We start from the raw sequence: 23,004 nt of genomic DNA on the forward strand, positions 1-23,004 counted from the left end.
GCCAACTTACAGCCAACATTGCAAGTACGTGCCTGCTCTGTAATTGACGTGTTGGAATCATGTTTTCTTTTGTTTACTTGTATAGAATTGTTCTTCTATTTGTAGCGTCTCTATATGTAATGTAATTCTCAAGTTGCTGTGTGCAGTAATGACATAATAAATACATTTCTGGGATTTGTGCTTTTGTAGTTTAGCCAGATTATTGACCTTACTAAATATATTTATACGATTTCACTACAAACATCTACCAGGAAATATTAACAAATGCATGATTACTTATTAGTACAGCTAGAAAATCTATCAGGACAGAACATTACCAACTTTGAGCAAGTGACCATCACTGCATTGACCAGACAGCACATGGATAAGTCTGAATGTCCATTTCCTCCAAGTGTCTTTTAGACTGTATAAAAAAAATACATTCTGAAGAAATTATTTTAAACCATTGTGGAGTTACTAAAGCTTTGTTCTAATTATTTCTACCATCAATAATTTGTATTTCTTGCCCTCTGTGGAATCATTAACTGTAAATAAATCTTATTTTAGCCTTAACATAATAACTGGGCAGCGTATTATTTAACCACCACTCAGGAGAAGACCCAGAACATGGTCTTTGAATCAAACAGCCTGTTAACTCATGAATAATATATATTTGTACGAGACACTTCAGGGTACCCTGGTGCTTCTGGGTGCATTTGGACAGCACAGTGGCAAGCGCTGCTGCCTCGCAGCACCAGGGTCCCGGGTTCAATTCCAGCCTCGGGTGACTGTGTGGAGTTTGCACATTCTCCCCGTGTCTGTGTGGGTTTCCTCTCACAGGCTAAAGATGTGTGGGTTAGGTTGATTGGCCATCCTAAATTGCCCCTTACTGCCAGGAGATTGAGGGTAAATGAGGGTTACAGGAATAGGACCTGGGCGGGATTGTGGTCGGTACAGACTCGATAGGCTGAATGGCCTCCTTTTGTACTGTAGGGATTCTATGATACCCAACATCAATGTAGCCATATTCCAGTAAGGTGTACACACTTCAGCAAAGAACAAAGATGGACATCTTTTTAATGAAATAATTGTAGTTAAAGACATGCTTCGCTATTTACTTGGCACTTGAGATATTGACTCATAGGTCTGTTTATTTAAACAACCTTTTCTGCTGATTAAGAATGTTTAGGAGAAAGCCCAGCTCATGGGTGCCTACTCTGCTACAATCGTCAGTTCAACTGATTGTTGAGATATCAAACCATTTATGATTTATAATTCCAATTGTGGTTCTTTTTTGAAGAAAATACACTGGGAGGACTTTCCGGCCTCGCTCATCCCGAAACCGTAAAATCCCGCCCGAGGTCAACGGACCTTCCCATGGTCCGCCCCTCACCCGCTCCGATTCCCGCGGCAGGCAGGGCAGTAAGATACCGGCCATTATGTTTCCAAAGCAATTGATGGTCATGTGGATCCAGGTGCTTTTTCTCACAGTGAATATTCTTTCCTGTCCAAAGGGATTTTTCTTCCCTCTCGAGAGCTTGTTTTTAACCATTTCTGAGATGGTTGGTTTACATGTGGTTCACATGAAATCCCACAAGAAACTACACAGGGTTGTGAACGAAGCCCAGTCCATCACCCAAACCAGCCTCCCACCCATTGACTGTCTACACTTCCTGCTGCCTCGGAAAAGCAGCCAGCATAATCAAGGACCCCACGCAACCCGGACATTCTCTCTTTCACCTTCTTCCGTCGGGAAAAAGGTACAAAGGTCTGAGGTCACGTACCAACTGACTCAAGAACAGCTTCTTCCCTGTTGCCATCAGGCTTTTGAATGGACCTACCTCGCACTAAGTTGATCTTTCTCTACACCCTAGCTATGACTATAACACTACATTCTGCACTCTCTCCTTTCCTTCTCTATGAACAGTATGCTTGTCTGTATAGCGCGCAAGAAACAATACTTTTCACTGTATACTAATACGTGTGACAATAATAAATCAAATCAAATCAAAATGTCTGAGGTCACGTACCAACCAACTCAAGAATAGCTTCTTCCCTGCTGCCATCAGACTTTTGAATGATCCTATTATATATTAAGCTGAACTTTCTCTTCACCCTAGCTGTAACTGCAACACTATAGTCTGCACCCTATCCTTGTCCTTTTTCTCCATGCACTTTATGAACGGTATGTATTGCCTGTATAGCGCGCAAGAAACGATACTTAGCTGTGTGCTTCTGACAGGTTCTCTTTGCCTGCTTCACATTTATTAAAAAGCAGTTGTAAAACTCGCCGACAAATGAGCGGGGTGAAAATGCCTGCTAATTACATTTAAATTTATTGAAACGAGGTTCCTGATCTTCCTGGGTGGGGGAGGGTGGCGATGGCCTAGTAGTGTTATTGCTAGACTATTAATTCAGAAACTCAGCTAATGCTCTGGGGACCCGGGTTCGAATGGCCACCATGGCAGCTGGTGGAATTTGAATTCAATGAAAAAAAAATCTGGAATTAAGAATCTACTGATGATCATGAAACCATTGCCGATTGTCGGAAAAAGCCATCTGGTTCACCAACATCCTTTAGGGAAGGAAATCTGCCATCCTTACCTGGTCTGGCCTACTCCAGAGCCACAGCAATTTGGTTGACTCTCAACTGCCCTCCAAGGGCAACCAGGGATGGGCAATAAATGCTGGCCAGCCAGTGACACCCATGTCCCACGAATGAATAAAATAAAACCTTGTTACATCACCTGCGGAGCACAGGGAGAATGAGAAAATGAGATCTTGCCGGTGAGATTCTCGTTTTCCGAATCTCACAATATTTTGTGCCCACATTGCCGTCTGCGCGAGGTTAGGTACAAGATTGGGGCCTTTGCTTTTAATAATGCTTCTTTGGGACATTTCCTGATGTTAACGCTGCCACATAAATATACACCATTCTTGCTCAAGCTTTAACACGTGACTGGTGAACATATTGTTAGGCAATGACTCCTATCCCTCTTGTTTCGTCCACAGGATAAACATGAATGCCATTGGCGGCCAGTATTTGAATAAGCAAGGCTCCCGAGTAAAGCGCTGGTGTTGGAGAGACCACCTAACCCCCCTTCTCTTTGCACCGTTTAAACCAATCTTCATATCGTTAAATGAAAACATTGGTGTCAGAATTCTACAGCAGGATCGGATTTTTATCAGTTTTCTCGCTATGGGGAAGCAAGCAAAATTCAAAGTGGGAACAAAACTGAAGGTAAACATAGGAATTGGGAATAAAGTCGTCAGCATGTTTAATTCTCCTGTATGATTTTCTCTGCCATGTTCATTCCTCCCAATTCTGATCCCTCCCATCCTCCCAATCATTTGAAAATCACAGCAACAGTCCAGTGACTTGAAGATAAAGGTCAGAAAGAAAGAACTTTGCAATTTATTTAATTAACTCAAAGAGGTGATACTGCAAGCCATTGCTTCCCACTGGGGATAATCCGCTGGAGGCACATCATCAGGAAATCCTAGGTGCTCTCCACACGATTTTCCACGTGTTAAAATCTTGACAGTGGCACAGAGGTTAGCACTGCTGTCTCACAGCACCCAGACCCCAAGTTCAATTCTGGCCTTAGGTGACTGTCTGTGCATGTTTGCAGATTCTCTCTGTGGCCGTGTTGGTTTCCTCCGGGTGGTCCGGTTTCCTGCCACAGTCCAAAGATCTTCATAGAATTCCTACAGTGCAGAAGGAGACTATTCGGCCCATTGAGTCTGCACCGACCACAATCCCACCCAGCCCCTATTCCTGTAACCCCACATATGTACCCTGCTCATCCCCTGACACTTGGGTCAATTTAGCATGGCCAATTAACCTAACCCGCACATCTTTGGAATGTGGGAGGAAACCGGAGCACCCGGAGGAAACCCACGCAGATTTGGGAAGAATGTGCAATCTCCACATAGACAGTGACCCGAGGCCAGAATTGAACTTGGGTCCCTGGCGCTGTGAGGCAGCAGTGCTAACCACTGTGCCACCGTGCCACCCAAAGATGTGCACGTTCGGTGGATTGGCTATGCTAAATTGTCCATTAGTGTCCCAAGACGTATTGATTTGGGGAATTAGTGGGGTAAATATGGGGGAGAGGGCCTGGGTGAGATGCTCTGTCGAAGAGTCGGTGCAGCTTTGATGGGCCAAATGGACTCCTTCTGCACTGTAGGAATTCTATGATTCTATGGATTCTTGAACAGAAGAAAAATGACAGGTTTCCACTGTAATTTGCACTCCTTCTGTCTCAACACGGGTGTCGGATTATGGAATCATCCTATATCACTCCATCCCATACTGCAATGTAGGTTTTTTTTTTGTAGGTCTAAGATGTCCAGTCTCAGGATGGAGGAGCTGAGAATCGCCACTGAACCAATTGGAAGACTTGTCACTCAGGGCTGCAACTTTGCACCTCCCTAACAAGTGCTTGGGTTCAATTTAAAATAGTTGGCAAAAAAAAATCCAGAGCTGGGATGAGGAGGGAGGTTTTCATGCAGCAAGTTGTTACGACCTGGGAATCATGATCTAACTGGGCACTGGAAGCAGATTCAACAGGAGCTTTGCAAAGGATGCAGGGTATACTATACGCAATATTTTTGAAAATAAAATATTTGTAGGGCTATGGGAAGGAAGTCGATGATTGAGGCTTATTGCATAGTTCTTCCAAAGAACCTGTGCAGATATGATGGGCTGAATGGCCTTCTGTGGATGAGGGGTTCCCACTATCCAGCCAAAAGGCTTATGGAATGTGAGCTGGTGGTTGAGGGGCAGCAGGATCAGTTTTGGTTGTGAACAAAACCTCCTGTACCTCCCCTCTACCACCACCACCTCCTGGGTTAAGGGCACAGTAAGAAGTCTCACAACAACAGGTTAAAGTGCAACAGGTTTATTTAGAATCACGAGCTTTTGGAGCGCAGCTCCCTCACTCACCTGATGAAGGAGCAGCACTCCGAAAGCTTGTGATTCCAAATAAATCTGTTGGACTTTAACCTGGTGTTGTGAGACTTCTTACTGTACCCACCCCAGTCCAACGCCGGCATCTCCACCTCCTGAGTTAAGGGTGCAACAGGAGTAGAACTCTGTATGCCATTCAGCCCTTCCAACCTGCACTGTCAATACAATCACAGCTAATAATCCACCTTAATTCCACCTTCCCATGCTACCTCCATATCCATCTATTCCCTTCGTGTGATGATGGATCTGGTTGTTTCCACTGGCGGGTGAAACTAGAACTAGGAGGCATGGCCTCAAAATAAGGAGGAGCATCTCAGTGAGAAACAGGTCCCATCTTGCATCCTGCTGAAGACATGGGAAAAAATAATCACAACAGGAGGAGAATACAGAAGCCAATAATTTTGCAGGTGGGGAGCCCACAAAATTCCACAGGTGGCCTTCCTGTCCCACCTCCAAGCTGTCTGAAATTTTACATTGGAGGGGCTGAAGGTGAGGCGGGTCATTAATTAATGGCCATCTAAGGGCCACTTTCTGCATGGCCACAATTTTGAGGGCCAGCGGGAAGGATACAAAAGTTTGAGGTCACGTATCAACCGACTCAAGAACAACTTCTTCCCTGCTGCTGTCAGACTTTTGAATGAACTACCTTGCATTAAGTTGATCTTTCTCTACACCCTAGCTATGACTGTAACACTACATTCTGCACTCTCTCCTTTCCTTCTCTATGAACGCTTTGCTTTGTCTGTATAACACGCGAGAAACAATACTTTTCACTGTATGTTAATACATGTAATAATAAATCAAATCAAAATTTTTTAAAAAGATCAAGGGCGGAAGGGAAGCCCAGTAAGTTATCCATCTCATGCCTTGGGTGAGAAACTCGGTGGGGCGGGGGGGGGGGGGGGGGGGGTGGTTCCTTCATCACTGGCCCCTTCTCCAATGGGGCCAGCCCCCAATGTCTTCCATTTGCCTGGGTTCTCTCTCCCACCCACCCCCAGTCTCTCCATCAAGATCCCCAACCCCTTCTACTCCCCACCCTGGAGCCTCTCCTTTGTTCCCTGCCGCAAGACCCCCGCACCTACCTCATCCTGAGCTCCCAGCACTTAGAATCTGAGCACTGCAGAGTGTTGACTGGCTACAGGGTAACCGATATTGGTGGGAATGCGTGGCCCATCATCCAGAAAATCCTACCCATGGTAGATTTCTCTTAGTAAGAAGTTTAACAACACCAGGTTAAAGTCCAACAGGTTTATTTGGTAGCAAAAGCCACACAAGCTTTCGGAGCTCTAAGCCCCTTCTTCAGGTGAGTGGGAATTCTGTCTCTTATGCAGCCCAGGTGTAAATCTAGTGGAGTGGATTGGCTGCCCATCATTTCAATGGATAGAAATATTGGGCAGTTTTTCTAACAGGTTGGCCAATCCACCTCTTCATTATAGACTGGATAAAAGCAAATTACTGCGGATGCTGGAATCTGAAACCAAAAGAGAAAATGCTGGAAAATTTCAGCAGGTCTGGCAGCATCTGTAAGGAGAGAAAAGAGCTGACGTTTTGAGTCCAGGTGACCCTCTGTCAAAGCTAAAAGGCACAGAAAGTGGGAGATATTTATACTGTAGGGGGAGGGAATGAAAGATGAGTCATAGCCACAAAACAAGGGGAAAGGCTGCTAATGGCAGCCCAATGAGAGAATAGAAGGTGTGAATGGCCAAACGGCAGAGAAGATGAAATCAGAGGGTAAGCTGTGACAGATGAAGATGTGGGGGCAGGTGGGAGATGGGTGGAAGAGAGGTAAAATTGAGAAAAAAGGGAAGCAAAGGGGGAGAAAAGGTATGGAAAAGGGGGATAAAATAGGGGGAAGAGTGGGAGGGGGAAAGAAAAATAAAGAAAGACAATAAAGAAATAAAAGGTTGGGAACAGTTAAAATCCACCTCTTGAGTTATAAATCCTGGCAACAAATTGAAAATCTATTCCTTACTTCAAGCAAAATGCAACGTCATCAACATTTCACAATCATCCGAGTCTACCCGTTCCATTAAGTTTAATCTCGCTGCTTTCTTTTGTTCGCCCAGTTTAAAAAACTCTCAAAGGAATTCCTCTCAAAATCTTGGATAACCGAAGATGAGCTTCTCCTGCAGGCCAGCCAGCTAAAGGTCCGAACAGCAATCAACAAATTGTGCATTGCCCTGAACTTTCCCAACAACCCAAAGGAAATTCCACTTCCACTTCACCTTGTGTCCCAAAAGCAGAAGCTCTCCCAACTCTATGCAAATATTAAAATGGAAAAAAGCACCAAGGAGGAAAAAGTCACGTGAGGAGTACAGATGAAAAGATGCTACAGCTGGCTGAGTATAATTTGTGTGTGGGGTTGGGGGGGATTTATTTGTGTGTGAAATAAGCTCTTGAATTTTGACTTGAACTAAAGAATTATTAAAATGAAAATATCTCCAAACAGTATTACACCTTTGGGAGTAATGTTGGCTCAAGCAAGTAGGCTGGCTTTGAGGATCCTAAACCGCCTTTCCCAATTAGATCCACAAAAGTTTTGGTTTTACCAAAGTGGATCGATAATTGTGTGAATGTATAGAGGGGAAAGGATGGGACTGTATTGTCCTCCTTTCCAACTTTTAGATATTGTCTTATAACATATCGTCCCAATGTGTGTGCCGTTAATCTTTAGTCTATTAAGTGAAAATCTTTCTCATTACAATAATGCCAATTTATTTTTCAAAAGATTTTTGGATGTGTTAATCTAACGCTAATGTCTGTTCATCGGTTTAAAACAAAATTTAATAAAACTCAGCATCTTTCTAAAGTTGATTATGGAAGAAAATTCTATTTCTTTCTGAGTTTTAGGGTATCAGGGGAAGGCACTGAGAGAAGGGAAGAGTTTCCTAAAGTGCAGGAGAAAAGTGCAAGAGGAAAATTGCAGTTGCATTTCATTCTGGCCATTTACTGGATTAATACTAACACCAGTAGAAGAGGGTGGGTCAGTTACAATGGGGAAATACACATTTCTAATTAAATGAAAATGAAAAGGGGGGTGAATTAGAATGCATAAAGTGCCAAGCTCATAATAACCATTATTTCAATTTCAGTAAGTTAAGTATTTCAATTATTTATACATTTTCCACTGTAAATGCTATCAGAGTGCTGCATCAGTGTGTCTTGGAACTTACATTAAATATTGGTTGCTCCTGACTTCCATCTCAAATGTTCAAGTATTGATACAAACTAGGATATAGGCATGTGTCAAATTTCATCAGTTTAATCAAGGCAATGGATGTCACTGGAGATCATGGCTAATCAACCTCAGTGTCCAGACTCCATCCTCATTGAGAGCAGCTAACTTGGCATGCTGGACAGTGCATTTACCAAATAAGACAATACTGCAGCCTCTTAAAGTGTAAGCGGTTATATTTGTTCATAATGTGTTTTATTAAGCAGGGCAAGAGTTTATTTGCTTATTGAACACTTTGATAAGAAGAGCTGCTATATCGTACCATCAACTTCTATATCAGATGCCTAATTTTATGAATGAGTTTTGGCTGTTTCAAAGTTGCAAGATTAGGGCGACATGGTGGCACAATGATTAATACTGATGTCTCACAGTGCCAGGAACCTGGGTTCGATTCCAGCCTTGGGTCACTGTCTATGTGGAGTTTGCACATTCTCCCTGTGTCTGCGTGGGTTTCCTCCGGGTGCTCCAGTTTCCTCCCACGGTCCAAAGATGTGCGGGTTAGGTTGATTGGCTATGCTAAATAGCTCCTTAGTATCAGGAGGATTATTAGGGTAAAATTGGGTTCGAGGGATAAGATCTGGGTGGGATTGCTATCGGTGCAGGCTTGATGGGCCGAATGGCCTCCTTCTGCACTGTAAGGATTCCTCGTGGAGGAATTATTTTCCCAAACCCCTTTGAGGGAATTCATTTTTGCTTTCAGATGCAATTTGATGCTGCCATTAATGTAAGCCTACTTGTGACCAATAAACTTTATTCTCTTTAAATCAGGATATTTACTCTGATGCAGCTTAACATCACCTCTTTTATCATGTGATGCCCACCTACTCAATCTTGGTCAGAGAACAATACAGCACTGACACGAGCCCTTCGGCCCAACCAGTCTATGCCGACCATGGTGCTCTCCCAACTGGTCCCAACTGCCCGTGTTTGGCCCATTTCCCTCTAATCCTTTCCCATCCATGTCCCTGAAATTTTATCTAATATGAAGTATTGTGGAAAATTGGAATTAGATGATGACCAGGCTAGAATTAAAGTGCCATTAAAAGCGAACAGGCCAAATAATCGATAGGGAAGCCAATTTACGGCCAACATTGCAAGTACGTGCCTGCTCTGTAATTGACGTGTTGGAATCATGTTTTTTTTTGTTTACTTGTATAGAATTGTTCTTCTATTTGTAGCGTCTCTATATGTAATGTAATTCTCAAGTTGCTGTGTGCAGTAATGACATAATAAATACATTTCTGGGATTTGTGCTTTTGTAGTTTAGCCAGATTATTGACCTTACTAAATATATTTATACAATTTCACTACAAACATCTACCAGGAAATATTAACAAATGCATGATTACTTATTAGTACAGCTAGAAAATCTATCAGGACAGAACATTACCAACTTTGAGCAAGTGACCATCACTGCATTGACCAGACAGCACATGGATAAGTCTGAATGTCCATTTCCTCCAAGTGTCTTTTAGACTGTATAAAAAAAATACATTCTGAAGAAATTATTTTAAACCATTGTGGAGTTACTAAAGCTTTGTTCTAATTATTTCTACCATCAATAATTTGTATTTCTTGCCCTCTGTGGAATCATTAACTGTAAATAAATCTTATTTTAGCCTTAACATAATAACTGGGCAGCGTATTATTTAACCACCACTCAGGAGAAGACCCAGAACATGGTCTTTGAATCAAACAGCCTGTTAACTCATGAATAATATATATTTGTACGAGACACTTCAGGGTACCCTGGTGCTTCTGGGTGCATTTGGACAGCACAGTGGCACAGTGGTTAGCGCTGCTGCCTCGCAGCACCAGGGTCCCGGGTTCAATTCCAGCCTCAGGTGACTGTGTGGAGTTTGCACATTCTCCCCGTGTCTGTGTGGGTTTCCTCCCACAGGCTAAAGATGTGTGGGTTAGGTTGATTGGCCATCCTAAATTGCCCCTTACTGCCAGGAGATTGAGGGTAAATGAGGGTTACAGGAATAGGACCTGGGCGGGATTGTGGTCGGTACAGACTCGATAGGCTGAATGGCCTCCTTTTGTACTGTAGGGATTCTATGATACCCAACATCAATGTAGCCATATTCCAGTAAGGTGTACACACTTCAGCAAAGAACAAAGATGGACATCTTTTTAATGAGATAATTGTAGTTAAAGACATGCTTCGCTATTTACTTGGCACTTGAGATATTGACTCATAGGTCTGTTTATTTAAACAACCTTTTCTGCTGATTAAGAATGTTTAGGAGAAAGCCCAGATCATGGGTCTCTGGCACATCATGATGGACATCTTTTGATGTCCAACCAAATAAACAAAATCAAATTAACTCAGGGACAACTTAAAACGGGGAGCTCCCAAAAGAGGGGGAGGGGGGGAAAAGAGTGCCTGAAACAAAAGACAAAGCGTAAAGAAAGCTTAAAACATCAAATCAAAATGTGATTAAAGGGGTCAATAATACACTTCAGTCCCTGCAGTACCCAGTGGGCACAGAAGGCATTAACAGTGCCCTAGGACACCGCATGCTCCCTCTCCAGGGACACCCGGCCGCGAATATAGCCGCGCTATATGAGGAAAAATAAAGTGGCCTATTAAGCCTTAATAAGGTAATTATGCATACAATTGTCATATGGATTTTAAATGCATTTTAAAATTGGCCTATTAATTGTGGCTAAGAGCGTGATCTTTTAGTTTAGCAGTCAGATGACCCTGCCTTGACTAACGTTATTGCCTATGAAATGTGAAATGTTTGTGCAAGCTTTAGGGGGCCTCGCAAACATTAAGGATGATTATTCACACCTTACCTGAGCGTATAAGCAGATTTATGATTTACCAGATTAGTTCTGAGAAGGTCCTGTGGTTTAGTATTGGTGTCCATATCTCTGGGCCAGAAGCTATAGGTTCCATTTCAGGTCTTGATGGCCACGTAAGGGACGTTCATAACTTGACTAAACAAGTTGATTAACCCTTTTACACACCCGATGGCAGGTGTTAAGAGCAGGAGAGCTTCCTGGTCAACCATACTGCAAAAGGCAATGGAAACCACTGCAGCCAAGCATAATCACAGAACTATTAAGCCCATGGTCACCAACACCTTTTAAGGCCTGGTACCGGAAGGAGTTTTGAGAATGGTTGCAAGGGGTGAGGGACTTCAGTTGTGTGGGTAAGTTTGAGAACTGGGACTGTTCTTGAAGTAGGGAAGATTGAGAGATGTGACAGAGGTGATCAAAGCAGGAGAGCTCTGGACATAGAGAGAAACTATCCTCAGCGGTGGAAGGTTTAAACAGAAGGGCTAAATTTAAGACTGACAAATGAACCAAAGGTAAAGTTAGGAAAAGCTTTTATATGTAGCTAGTGATTATGATTCCAAGTGCACTCTCTGAAAGGGTAGTGGAGGCAAATATAAATCAAATGGAAACCAGCCTTTTAAATCCCAGAATATGTTCAAAAGTTGTTGGTTCTTCTAGAATCTTTAGCTCTCGACATATTTCCTTCAGACACAGTTCTTCCTAGGAAGGGCTCTTTGCCACGTAACAAATTTGTCAGAATTACTGCCAATTGATTAAATGGGGAAAAAAGTTGAATGTTTTATTACAAAAAAAGTTTACATATTCAAGAATGTTTCTGTTTTCATGCCACTGTTACATAGCGTCAGCAATTGCTCAATGGTAGCACTCTGGCCCTGGAAGTCAGAAGATTGTGGATCCCACTCCAGGGCCTTGAGCACAAAATATGGTCACAGACCTTTAGTGTAGTCAGAAGTGCTACCTTTTGGATGAGATATTAAACTGATATTAAACCCCCATCTGCTCTCTCTAGAGGGCTTACCAATTCTCCGTTTTGGCCAATATTCATCCCTAAATTGCTGTCACTAACACTGCTATAAATGGCGATAGTCCAAACCACTTCATTTGGACTTGCTGAAAGAAATGATATAAATGCAAGTTTTCTTTCCCCACTTTTCATTTGTAATTAAGTTCATTTATTAATTCTTTTAGTGAACTAAAGGCAGATGCACATTGCCTGCCTTTCAAAGCAGAAGGACATGTTCGGCAACTCATGCCATCTTCCATACAAATGCAATGTTAAATATTTACATATCCCATTAAAGCCACACAGAAGCTTTCAATATTATTTTTTTTAGATATACAGGCAAAGAGCCTTCTTTCTGTGAGCACAAGGAAAAGTCCGAATTGTACAAAGTCATCAACTGCCTGAGTCGTCCCAATCTTGTTAATTATATGTCAGGCAGAAAGGACATGTTAAATTAATAGAAACTGAAGTAGAGTATAGGCCTGAAAGAGCACCCACAACATAGCGGATTGTGAAAAGATAATTTGACTCCATTTCTATTGTGGTTGGGGATTTTTATCAATTTAAGTTTTTGATAATTTGCAAGTATAAAAAGGCACTGAGCAGAACAGACAGTCCTATTTTAGAGTCATACAAGGTGCAACACAGTGCCTTCTTCCTTCAAAATCATTGGGGGCCAGGAACCATTGGGCATGAATGCAAACATACAAGAACACAAAGACAGCCAGTAAATTATATCTTCAGGCACAAAGCTTTTAAGATATACTTGATGGGGATGACGCAAAACAGTCTCCTCTATTACACACGTTATACATAACAGTATAGAATACATTTCGACTGAGCGTTTAGTGGGAAACAAACAAGCACTAGACTGCAAAGACATTTCTCCTTCTAGCTTTTAAAACTATTCTTGAACAGCCTCTTGGGCCACAGGAAACATCTCAATCAGTAAATGCAAAGAGAATTGATTCATTAAAAATTTGAAACCCTTACTTCAGAAGATTGCAGAAAGATCAACCTTTCCCAAGGTCAGCAATGGAAAGATGCAACTGAGTCTTTCTCCAAAGATTTTCTTTTAATTACACAAAGTAGCAATTGTGAGGAGAAAAGTGGGCTCAGGTTTTAGATCCGATAGAGAAGGCATAAATAATTTAAACTTCAGAGCCAACAAAATAATGGGAGTTGGGACTAACCTAATTGATTCACCCAATACAAACTGGCATTGCGTAACTTGTTACAGCCTGAACACTTCCACCAAAACCCTGACTGCCTAGACTGGACAAAAGCAGAATGGTTGATATCATAGATATCATAGAAACCCTACAGTACAGAAAGAGGCCATTCGGCCCATCGAGTCTGCACCGACCACAATCCCACCCAGGCCCCACCCCCATATCCCTACATATTTTACCCGTTAATCCCTCTAATCTACGCATCTCAGGACACTAAGTGGCAATTTTTAACCTGGTTGAGATGCAGCCCAGTCTCTGATTACAATATATGACTATATCATTAAGAATGAACACTCCAACTGCATGACTAAATATAAAACACACTGATTTACCCTAAATCTGGCTGTTACTCAACATGTTTTCTAGGCCATCAGCTTATTTATGGTTTAATCAAGTCCTAAGGTGGAATTTGTGCTCATACCAGGTCAGCGAGGAAAGGTGTATAAAGTCATAACATTTTGATGGCAGAAGGAATGGAATAAAGAGGACACAAAGATAAATGCAGTCTTCTTCAATTTACTTGTTTTAGAAAAGTCACCATAATGAAGCATCTTGGTGAAAGCAATGCCCTCATGTCTCAAAAGCAGACTTTATTGAAAGGTTTTGTGAAGAAATTTACTAAGGATGACATTTTGCAACTTGTTCTGCAAAAGATGAGAACTCAAAACAACAAGATAATCGAGATGGTCTTGGCGAGACAAAAACGTTATTTCAGATAAAGCAGAGGGGAAAAAACTGTAAGCAAATTGCCAAGGAGAGCAACACAACACATGAATGTTCAAAATACACTCAGTCGACAAGACATTCGTACATCATGTGAATTCAAAGATTTAAAGCAATTCAAATCTTTCAGCAATATTAGGAATAATTACACTTTTTTTCTCATTTATATGCAGAACTATGACCAAAGGGATTTTTTTTTTTTAAAAAGGAAAGGTATCAAATACTCTTTAAAAATAAAGTGCATTTTCTAATGGATTTAAGATAGTACAGAATGCAAAGATACATATTGTTTGAAATCATCTATATTGATGAAGAAAATATTGTACAGCAAGTCAAGCTGCAAAAGTCGCATGCTGGCGATCTCATCTCAAGTCTTTCAGCACAGTGACCAAGTATAAAATAATTTGTTTGAATATCTGATACATCAGGATCGTACTGATTTTGTGAGAGGAATATCTTTATGACTGGTGACGCAATTTGTGATGTTTATCCTTGCTCCTCACCATCATCACTGCTCCACCTCCTCAAAAAAAAACTTAGATGGCGGGGAGAGAAGATTTGTTGAGAATTTATGACATTACTAGGCATGGTGTCCAGGGGCTGCTGAGGCTTCTTTCCATTTACCCCTCAAATGTGTAGTGAGTGGTAACCAATAATTCACTGAATTGACTTATTTTATATTCCATTTGATACTACAAATTAATAGACTGTCAGGTGGTGGTCTAGGGTATTAGAAATATTCAAGATATTTAACTGGGACATCTCAAAGTTCGAGATATTCAGGGAATGTTGTGGGTATCTCCACTTCCAACAAAACATCAGATGTGAATCAGGAGATTCACAAAGAAATATCCGATGCATTGGCAAAAGTTCATATCAAATTCTGCCGCAGGTACACAAATAATCAAAAGCAGACAGAAAAACAAAATCCCAAAGCGTTAGCAGTAGCATTATCAAATTGAATTTTGGCCAACCAAAATGTGCCCTCCATTTTATTTCAAATAGATTTCAGAAATGCTGGCCACGTGTGATTTTCTTCATTGCTGTTATTACCCTTACTAACGAGTTCAATGGCCAGTTTACAGTTGATCCGAACTTGTCAAGGACTAATTGTGCATTCCAATTAAATCCGAGGGATTTTTCTTCCTCTCCGTCCTTTTAAATTCCAATTTCAATTTCTAACACTAAAGTGTGTTAAAACTTGATATTTTGATTCTTACATCTGTTAGCTTTCCGATTTTCTAAGCTCAGGTTATATTATTCCATTTGCAATCAAAGACATGCTTGGACTGACTTTAGGCAGCACTCCACCAGTATTAATCTTTCTACCTGGCTAGTTACACCTCCTGAAGCAAGACTGACACAATTAAATCCCAAGTTTAGTTTCTTAAAAAAGATAAATGGAAATTGCTGTTTGCTCTATCGTATGAAAAACAGTGTTCACGCTACTTGGAAGCTCTGGGATAGGGCATTAAAAAAAAGCATTTTCCTTGTTGGCAAATATTTCAGGGTATCGTTTCAAATTAACAACACTTGCACTGGGTACAAGATAAACTTTAGCCGACTAGAGTGGACTTGAATAGATTTTCATCCGGATTACCGGTTAAAATGCACCTGCATTTAAATTATAATTAAATTCTAAATTACAATATCAAACATAAAATTTATAGTATACCACTCATTTAAAACACAAAATAACTGTTATTTGCCATCTGTATTATTTCATTAAATGTTGCCACAAAGTCATATTAAATTACATATAAAAAAAGAAACTATGTTCATATTACAATTTGATGTATGTGCAGTACACTACAAGGTGAACATGATCAGTGTATCCGAGCACTGAAGTCCTTTCCATTTTTAAGAGAAGGTTTTCGAAGGCTCGGTAGGACTGATGTGAGGAACATCCAGACCGCACAAACAGTCAAAGCTGCTTTAAGTGCAGTCCTTCATAGCCATCAGTCTTACCCTTGTTAGAAAACATCCGCTAAAATACCTGCAAGGTTAAAAGATAGAGTAAGAAATTAGAACTTTTGACTTGCGCCTTTCAATAACTGAGGCTGCACAATTAGTTACGTGTACTCTGAAATACAAGAACGTTTGTAGTGCCTGTAAATGATGAGATGCCAATAGCTAGTTAAATATTTCAATGATATAAAATATCACCTCTCTTTAATGAAGATCAGTTATCATGCAATCGCCCCAGGTTTGTAAATCAACTGTCAGCTTAGTTCAACCAGTATCATGATCACCTCTGGATCACATGCAGTGGGCTTGACACTCACTCGGTTATGAATCTAAGTTAGTGCAATGCTCAGTGCTAAGTGATTTTAAGTGCTGTTCTTTGGATAAAACACTAAAAACCTGGTCAGCCTGATTATCATAGAATCCCTACAGTACAGGAGGCCATTTTGCCCAACGAGTCTGCACCAATCACAATCCCACCCAGGCCATATTCGCATTTACACTGCTAATCCCCCGGACACTAGGGTCAATTTAGCATGGCCAATCAACCTAACCCGCACATCTTTGGAGTGAGAGAGAAAACCGGAGGAAACCCACGCAGACACGGGGAGAACATGCAAACTCCATACAGACAGTGACCCGATGCTGGAATTGAACCCAGGTCCCTGACGCTGTGAGGCAGCAGTGCTAACCACTGTGCCATTAGGAGAACCGTAAAACATTCATGGCAGCATTTGAAAATCAGGAAGCTGTTCCTGGGTCTGAACCAATGTTCTTCCCAAATATGATGAGCAAAATTAAAATAACTGGTCATTCATCTCCTGTCTATTGCTCCATTCTGCTAGGTGGGACCTTCAATTGGTCACAAATTATAATTCATTTATACAGTGCAGCCTGTGTTCTGCAGCCTGGGTCAAACTATCCCATGACTTGGCCTCCATAGTCCCTGCAAACTGATTTCAAGATTCTCATACCCCATGACGGCCATGCCTGCTCAACCTGTTTTGTCAAGTGATTTATTCATTGTCCCACCACCGCTCCCAGCCACCCACCACCGCTCCCAGCCACCCACCACCGCTCCCAGCCACCCACCACCGCTCTCCCCCCCCCCCCCCCCCCCACACACAATGTCATTCATGACCACTCATTTAATCAGATCCCCATTGATGTCTCTATCTCAACACCACGCTCCCTATCGCATGTTTGACCATGCCTTCAAACGCTTTCCCTATTCCCCGGGATGATCCCTCCCACTCAAAATCCAATTATTTTCTCTCCTTCCTTGCAAACAGAAGAATATTCCTCTCCCTGAGAAAAGCTTTAGAAGTACAGGGCAGGTCACGTTTTCAAGTAGTTAGTCTTGTTTCATTTATACTCGAGAGTTGATGATAAAAAGTAAATATCCCAAGAAATCAATGGTAGTTAGGATGAAATGGATGCTCTATTTAAAAGATATTTCTCCAAATATAATTCACACATTAAACAACATTTTTTACACCTGACAGGATTACTCACAGAAAGGCTTTCCAATGCCTTAAGATCTAGCTAAGATCAATGAAGTGGGATTGAATCCATGTGTACATTGAGTTTCATTTCATTGTCCAGAATCTGCACAAGTTGTTGCATGGATGGAAGATGGCCAGACTCGAGTTTGGACCACACTGGGACATCTAAAAGAAGAATAGAATAAAAAGCACGCTAAACATTAATTATCAACACTTTGGATATGACCAGGAGAACTTCAGACCTGGGAGGACAACTAGTTCAAATCTACAAAAAAAAACAAAATGTACAAATCCTATCCCAAAATACAAGCACAGGATATTGTAATGGATGAAAGCTATTTTGTGAAGCTTTTGGCTGAGTTTGAGGTCTAGCTTTGTCGTGTGAATCAAACGTTGTGTGTGTCAAACATTACCAAGAAATAGTCCCATTCACAAGGGGAATTGCTGCTGAGGGCTGTGGTTCTGTCTGATCATATTATTATTGTGTGTTCAGGAAACTTTGCTTGCTAGTTTATGCTAATACAGTGGAACATGTTGGAACACATTTATCACGCAATTGAACATAATTCCTCACAGACATACCGACATGACTTCATGAAGTAGGTATCCATGATTGGTTACCTGCATCGGTATGCAGGGCACAGTTTGTATAAATAATGACTAATCAGAAAATCTGTTTGAATATTGCTCTGCAACTGACACCCTGGGTGGCACTTCTACATTTATGATATGTTCTCCTTTAAATGTTGCACACAAGTTCACTCATACACAATAGGCAATTTTCTAATTTAAGCTCAATCTTAAGTGTAGAACAAAGAAAAATTGGGGCTCTCCTGATATGCAAAAGATGGTGGGTGGGGGGAGTAAACTGAGTCTCCTCTTGGTGTCATCAGACAACTCCAAGCAGCTGGGTCAAAGAACAAAGAAAATTACAGCACAGGAACAGGCCCTTCAGCCTTCCAAGCCTGCACCGACCATGCTGCCCGACTGAACTAAAACCCCCTACTCTTCTGGGGGCTGTATCCCTCAATTCGCATCCTACTCATGTATTTGTCAAGACACCCCTTAAATGTCACTGTCGTATCTGCTTCCACTACCTCCTCCGGCAACGAGTTCCAGGCACCCACCAACCTGTGTAAAAAAAACTTGCCTCGTACAATTCCTTTAAACCTTACCCCTCGCACCTTAAACCTATGCCCCCTAGTAATTGACTCTTCCACCCTGGGAAAAAGCTTCTGACTATCCACTCTGTCCATGCCCCTCATAATCTTGTAGACTTCTATCAGGTCGCCCCTGATCCTTCGGAAATGTAATTTCCAAAAAACTGACAGCAGTTCCTGAATCCATTGTGCCCTCACAGTATTGCCCTAATCAGCATGATAGTGGACAGAAAGGATCAAAAGAGCAGCCAGTGGCTTTCCCATAATGGCATAAAAATTACAATGGTCCATCAGGTAAACAGAGCCAAGATTCTTGAAATGAGATTTATCCTAAACCCATAAAAATAAATAAACGTCACTCTTTCTGAGAAAACAAAGCTTGCCCCCGCTACCTCCCAACTTAGACAGCATCCATCCACCACTTTCACTGCTGGTAATCAGCTGTTCCTTCTATATTACTCCTGTTTTGCTACAGTTATTAATGTATTTCTGTGAATATTTAAGATAAACACATCAAGCAACAAGAGTTGACAATGAAGTGTTGCAGAATTGTGGTTCAGCAGAGAAAATATCAATTGCACAAAAGTAACTTGAATCATAGAATCCCCACAGTGCAGAAGGAGGCCATTCGGCCCATCGAGTCTGCACTGACCACAATCCCACCCAGGCCCTATCCCCATACCCAACATATTTACTCCGCTTATCCCTCTAATCTATGCATCCCGGACACGAAGGGGCAATTTAGCATGGCCAATCAACCTAACATGCACATCTTTGGACTGTGGGAGGAAACCGGAGCACCCGGAGGAAACCCATGCAGACACGGGGAAAACGTGCAAACTCCACACAGAGTGATCCAAGCCAGGAATCAAACTGGGTCCCTGGTGCCATGAGGCAGCAGTGCTAACCACTGTGCCACCGTGCCGCCCACTCTTGACCAAATGGGATCTACTGTCACAGCGGAAATGTGCCAATGTAGAGGACTTAAATATCAAAGAAATTTACTTTAATTACTTGGTATACAGCTATTAGTCCATTCTTTTAGCAATAGTGTGCAAGTCAATGTGTCCTGTTTATTGTTCTAAATTACTGAAGAAAATCAGAGATGAAATGGAAAATCTCTGCTTATGATCTCTCGATCATCATTTGATATGTAAATGGTTTCCAAGGAATTGAAGTGTAAAAAATGAAACAGTTCTGTTCAAACAAGGAGAAAATGATAAAACGAGCTTATCTATATTTATGAGAACAGGGGACACTGGAAAAACTCAGCAGGTCTGCTAGCATCTATCAGGAGAGAAACAGGGTTAATTAACGTTTTGAGTCATAGACTCTTCGTCAGAAATGAAAGGACAGTTTAGGTTTATAGAAATCGCAACAAAAAGTAGCAACTTTAAGAAATGACAGAGAAACTGTCATTTGCTATGAGAGGGGGAGGAGATGTTTTGCATTGAGGCAATACATGTTTGGAATATTAAAAAGAGTGGGGTGGGTTTAAGATGGAAGAGAATAATCAATCTAAAGTTGCCAAACTCGACGTCGAGTCCCAAGGGCTGCAACATGCCCAATCTGGCAACATTTGAGATTCAAACTGTTATCAGTACTTTCCTTTTCTCATTTCTGGGATTTTTCAAAATGGTGTTTTTGAAGTTTATTTATTAGTGTCACAAGTACTTTTACATTAACACTGCAAAGAGGTTACTGTGAAAATCCCCTAGTCGCCACACTCCGATGCCTGTTCGGGTTCACAGCGGGAGAATTTAGCATGGCCAACGCACCTAACCAGCACGTCTTTCGGACTGTGGGATGAAACCGAAGCACCCGGAGGAAACCCACACAAACATGGGGAGCACGTGCAGACTCCGCACAGACAGTGACCCAAGCCAGGAATCGAACCCAGGTTCCTGGTGCTGCGAGGCAGTGTGCCACTGTGCCGCCTGTGTTAAAATTACTTAACAAAAGATACTGCTGCCCAGTTTATGCTCACCTGTTTTTCACTGATGTACAATTTAGTTCAGCTTTAGGGTTTGTTTTTAAAAATTTACCGAATTGCCATATTTAAATAGGAAACAGATGCAGTAAAGATATAGTGTCAATATTATTACTTACCATTTAATGTAATCTCAAATGCACCAGTAGACATACACTGATTTTCAATCATGTTACTAAGGAAGAACACCATCATGCATGCATAGATCTAAATAAAAAAGTAAAATGCATGTAATCAGTTTTAGTGCAATGGCTTTATTTGAAATATTTCCCAATATCCATTACATTTCACAGCTACACGTTTTTTGCAGTTAGTGTTGTCTGAAGTCAGGTTAAAAATAGGTCACAAGAAATGCATTGAAACAGAAAATCCAATGATTTATTGGGATTATAGATACTGCAGAAGGCAAATTAATGGCACCAATAATAGAGACAAGGAGGGTATGAGGGAATCCAGAACAGGATATTTACAGTAGGCTACAGGTTTGAATCTAAGTCTGTGCTGTATCACCTCAGCCAATGATGCAGCAATTGGTGTCAATATTTCAGGGCTGACAAAGAAAATCAGCCCAGGAACCTGCTGCGAATGACATTACCCTGACTCCTGTGAGACAGGGTTCAGCTGTAGGCACTATGCTCAGCCAGGAGGCCATTCGTCAATAATCAGCCTCACACATGAAGAGTGACCACCTAGGCAGTGAAAGAATAATGGTTTCCGCTGTAACTCTGTCCTTCAAGCATCTTCAGAGGTATTAAGTGGGTGAAGGAAAGGGTGAGAAAGAAAAAGATTGGGAAGAATCTCAAAATATATGGGGTCATATTTTGATAACCCTAAATGCATTAAAATCAGAGAAGTCTTGGCACAAAAGCATCCCACAGATGAAGCTATCCAGAACTACAAGATATTTTATTTTACAGGAAGATTTCATAGAAATCCCTACAATGCAGAAAGAGGCCAATCAGCCCATCAAGTCTGCACCGACCACAATCCCACCCAGGGCCTATCCCCATAACCTCATGCATTTACCCTAGCTCGCGCCCCCCCCCCTGGCACTAAGGGACAATTTAGCATGGCCAATTTACCTAACCTGCACACCTTTGGACAGTGGGTGGAAACCCACGCAGACACGGGGAGAACGTGCAAACTCCACACAGACAATGACCCAAGCCAGGGTTCAAACTCGGGTCCCTGGCGCTGTGAGACAAAAGTGTTAACCACTGTGCCACCGTGCCACCCTATATGTTCTGTCAACGAGGTCCAGAACCAAATGTCGAATATCCTTTAAACAATATTTAAATCCCATCAAAAAACCTTTCACATAAATAATTGCATACACCCTCTTCTGAAGTGGTCCATTTTGTTCAAGCATCAAATGCAGGCACCATCCGGTGGCAGGGAATAGCAGTAAACTTATCGGAACTATTTAGTTCCGTATTGTTCAGCTTCCACAAACACAAAAAATGCTCTGGTTTTTAAAGAGGGATGTTCATGCAGGCAGCCCTACCATTAACCACTGATTGTGGCAGCAAAAGAGCTCAAGTTTGCAGCTATGGTAAGCAAATGTTTTATTCACTCATGGGATGTGGGCATCGCTGGCTAGGCCAGCATCCCCAATTACCCTCGAGAAGGTGGTGGTGAGCTGCCTTCTTGAATCACTGCAGACCTTGTGTAGGTACACCCACATTAGGAGGGAATTCCAGGATTTTGACCCAGTGGCCTTTTAGGAACGGAGATACCTTTCCAAATCAGGATGGTGGGTGGCTTGGAGGGGAACCTCCAGGGGATGGTGTTCCCATGTGTCCGCTGTCCTTGTACTTTCTAGACAGTGGTGGTCATGGGCTTGGAAGGGGTTGTCTAAGGAGCCTTGGTGAGTTCTTGGCAGTGCAACTTGCAGATGGTGAAACACTGCTGCCACTGTGCATCAGTGATGGTGGGAGTAAATGTTTGTGGAAAGGGCACCAATCGAGCGCATGTCCTGGATGAAGTTGAGCTTTTTGAGTGTTGTTGGGAACTGCACTCATCCAGTTAAGTGGAGAGTATTCCATCACCACTCCTGAGTCATAACCTGAAAGGGTGATCATGGCGGAAACCCTCATCATATTTTTAAAATACTTTTGATATAACTTTAGATTCTGTCATCCAAGGTTTATGGAACAAGAGCTGAAAATTAGGCTGGGGAACTTGCTTTTGGCTGACATAGAGATGATGGACCAGGTGGCCTCCTCTGTGCTGTAAATTTTCTAACTTTCACAGGTGGACAGGGTGGTGAAGAAGGCATTTGGCATGCTTGGTTTCATTGGTCAGAACATTGAATACAGGAGTTGGAACGTCTTGATGAAGTTGTACAAGATTGGTATGGCCACACTTGGAATACTGTGTACAGTTCTGGTCACCCTATTATAAAGGATATTATTAAACTGAAAGAGTTC

The 23,004-nt window shown here is 41.8% G+C and overlaps 1 protein-coding gene across 1 annotated transcript in view; it reads right to left on the reverse strand.

The window, feature by feature from the left end:
- Positions 1 to 12,728: 12,728 nt before the first annotated feature.
- LOC144487191 (thioredoxin reductase-like selenoprotein T) overlaps positions 12,729 to 23,004 on the reverse strand; it is a 33,080-nt gene continuing 22,804 nt past the window's right edge. The window contains exons 4-6 of the mRNA XM_078205243.1: positions 20,695 to 20,782; positions 17,436 to 17,590; positions 12,729 to 15,951 (exon numbers count right to left, since the gene is read on the reverse strand). Coding sequence (XP_078061369.1) covers positions 17,472 to 17,590; positions 20,695 to 20,782 — 207 coding nt within the window. The 3' untranslated portion in view covers positions 12,729 to 15,951; positions 17,436 to 17,471. The remainder of the gene's footprint in view (positions 15,952 to 17,435; positions 17,591 to 20,694; positions 20,783 to 23,004) is intronic.

The sequence above is a fragment of the Mustelus asterias genome, chromosome 3 (genome assembly GCF_964213995.1).
Source record: "Mustelus asterias chromosome 3, sMusAst1.hap1.1, whole genome shotgun sequence".
Classification (NCBI taxonomy): Eukaryota; Metazoa; Chordata; class Chondrichthyes; order Carcharhiniformes; family Triakidae; genus Mustelus; species Mustelus asterias.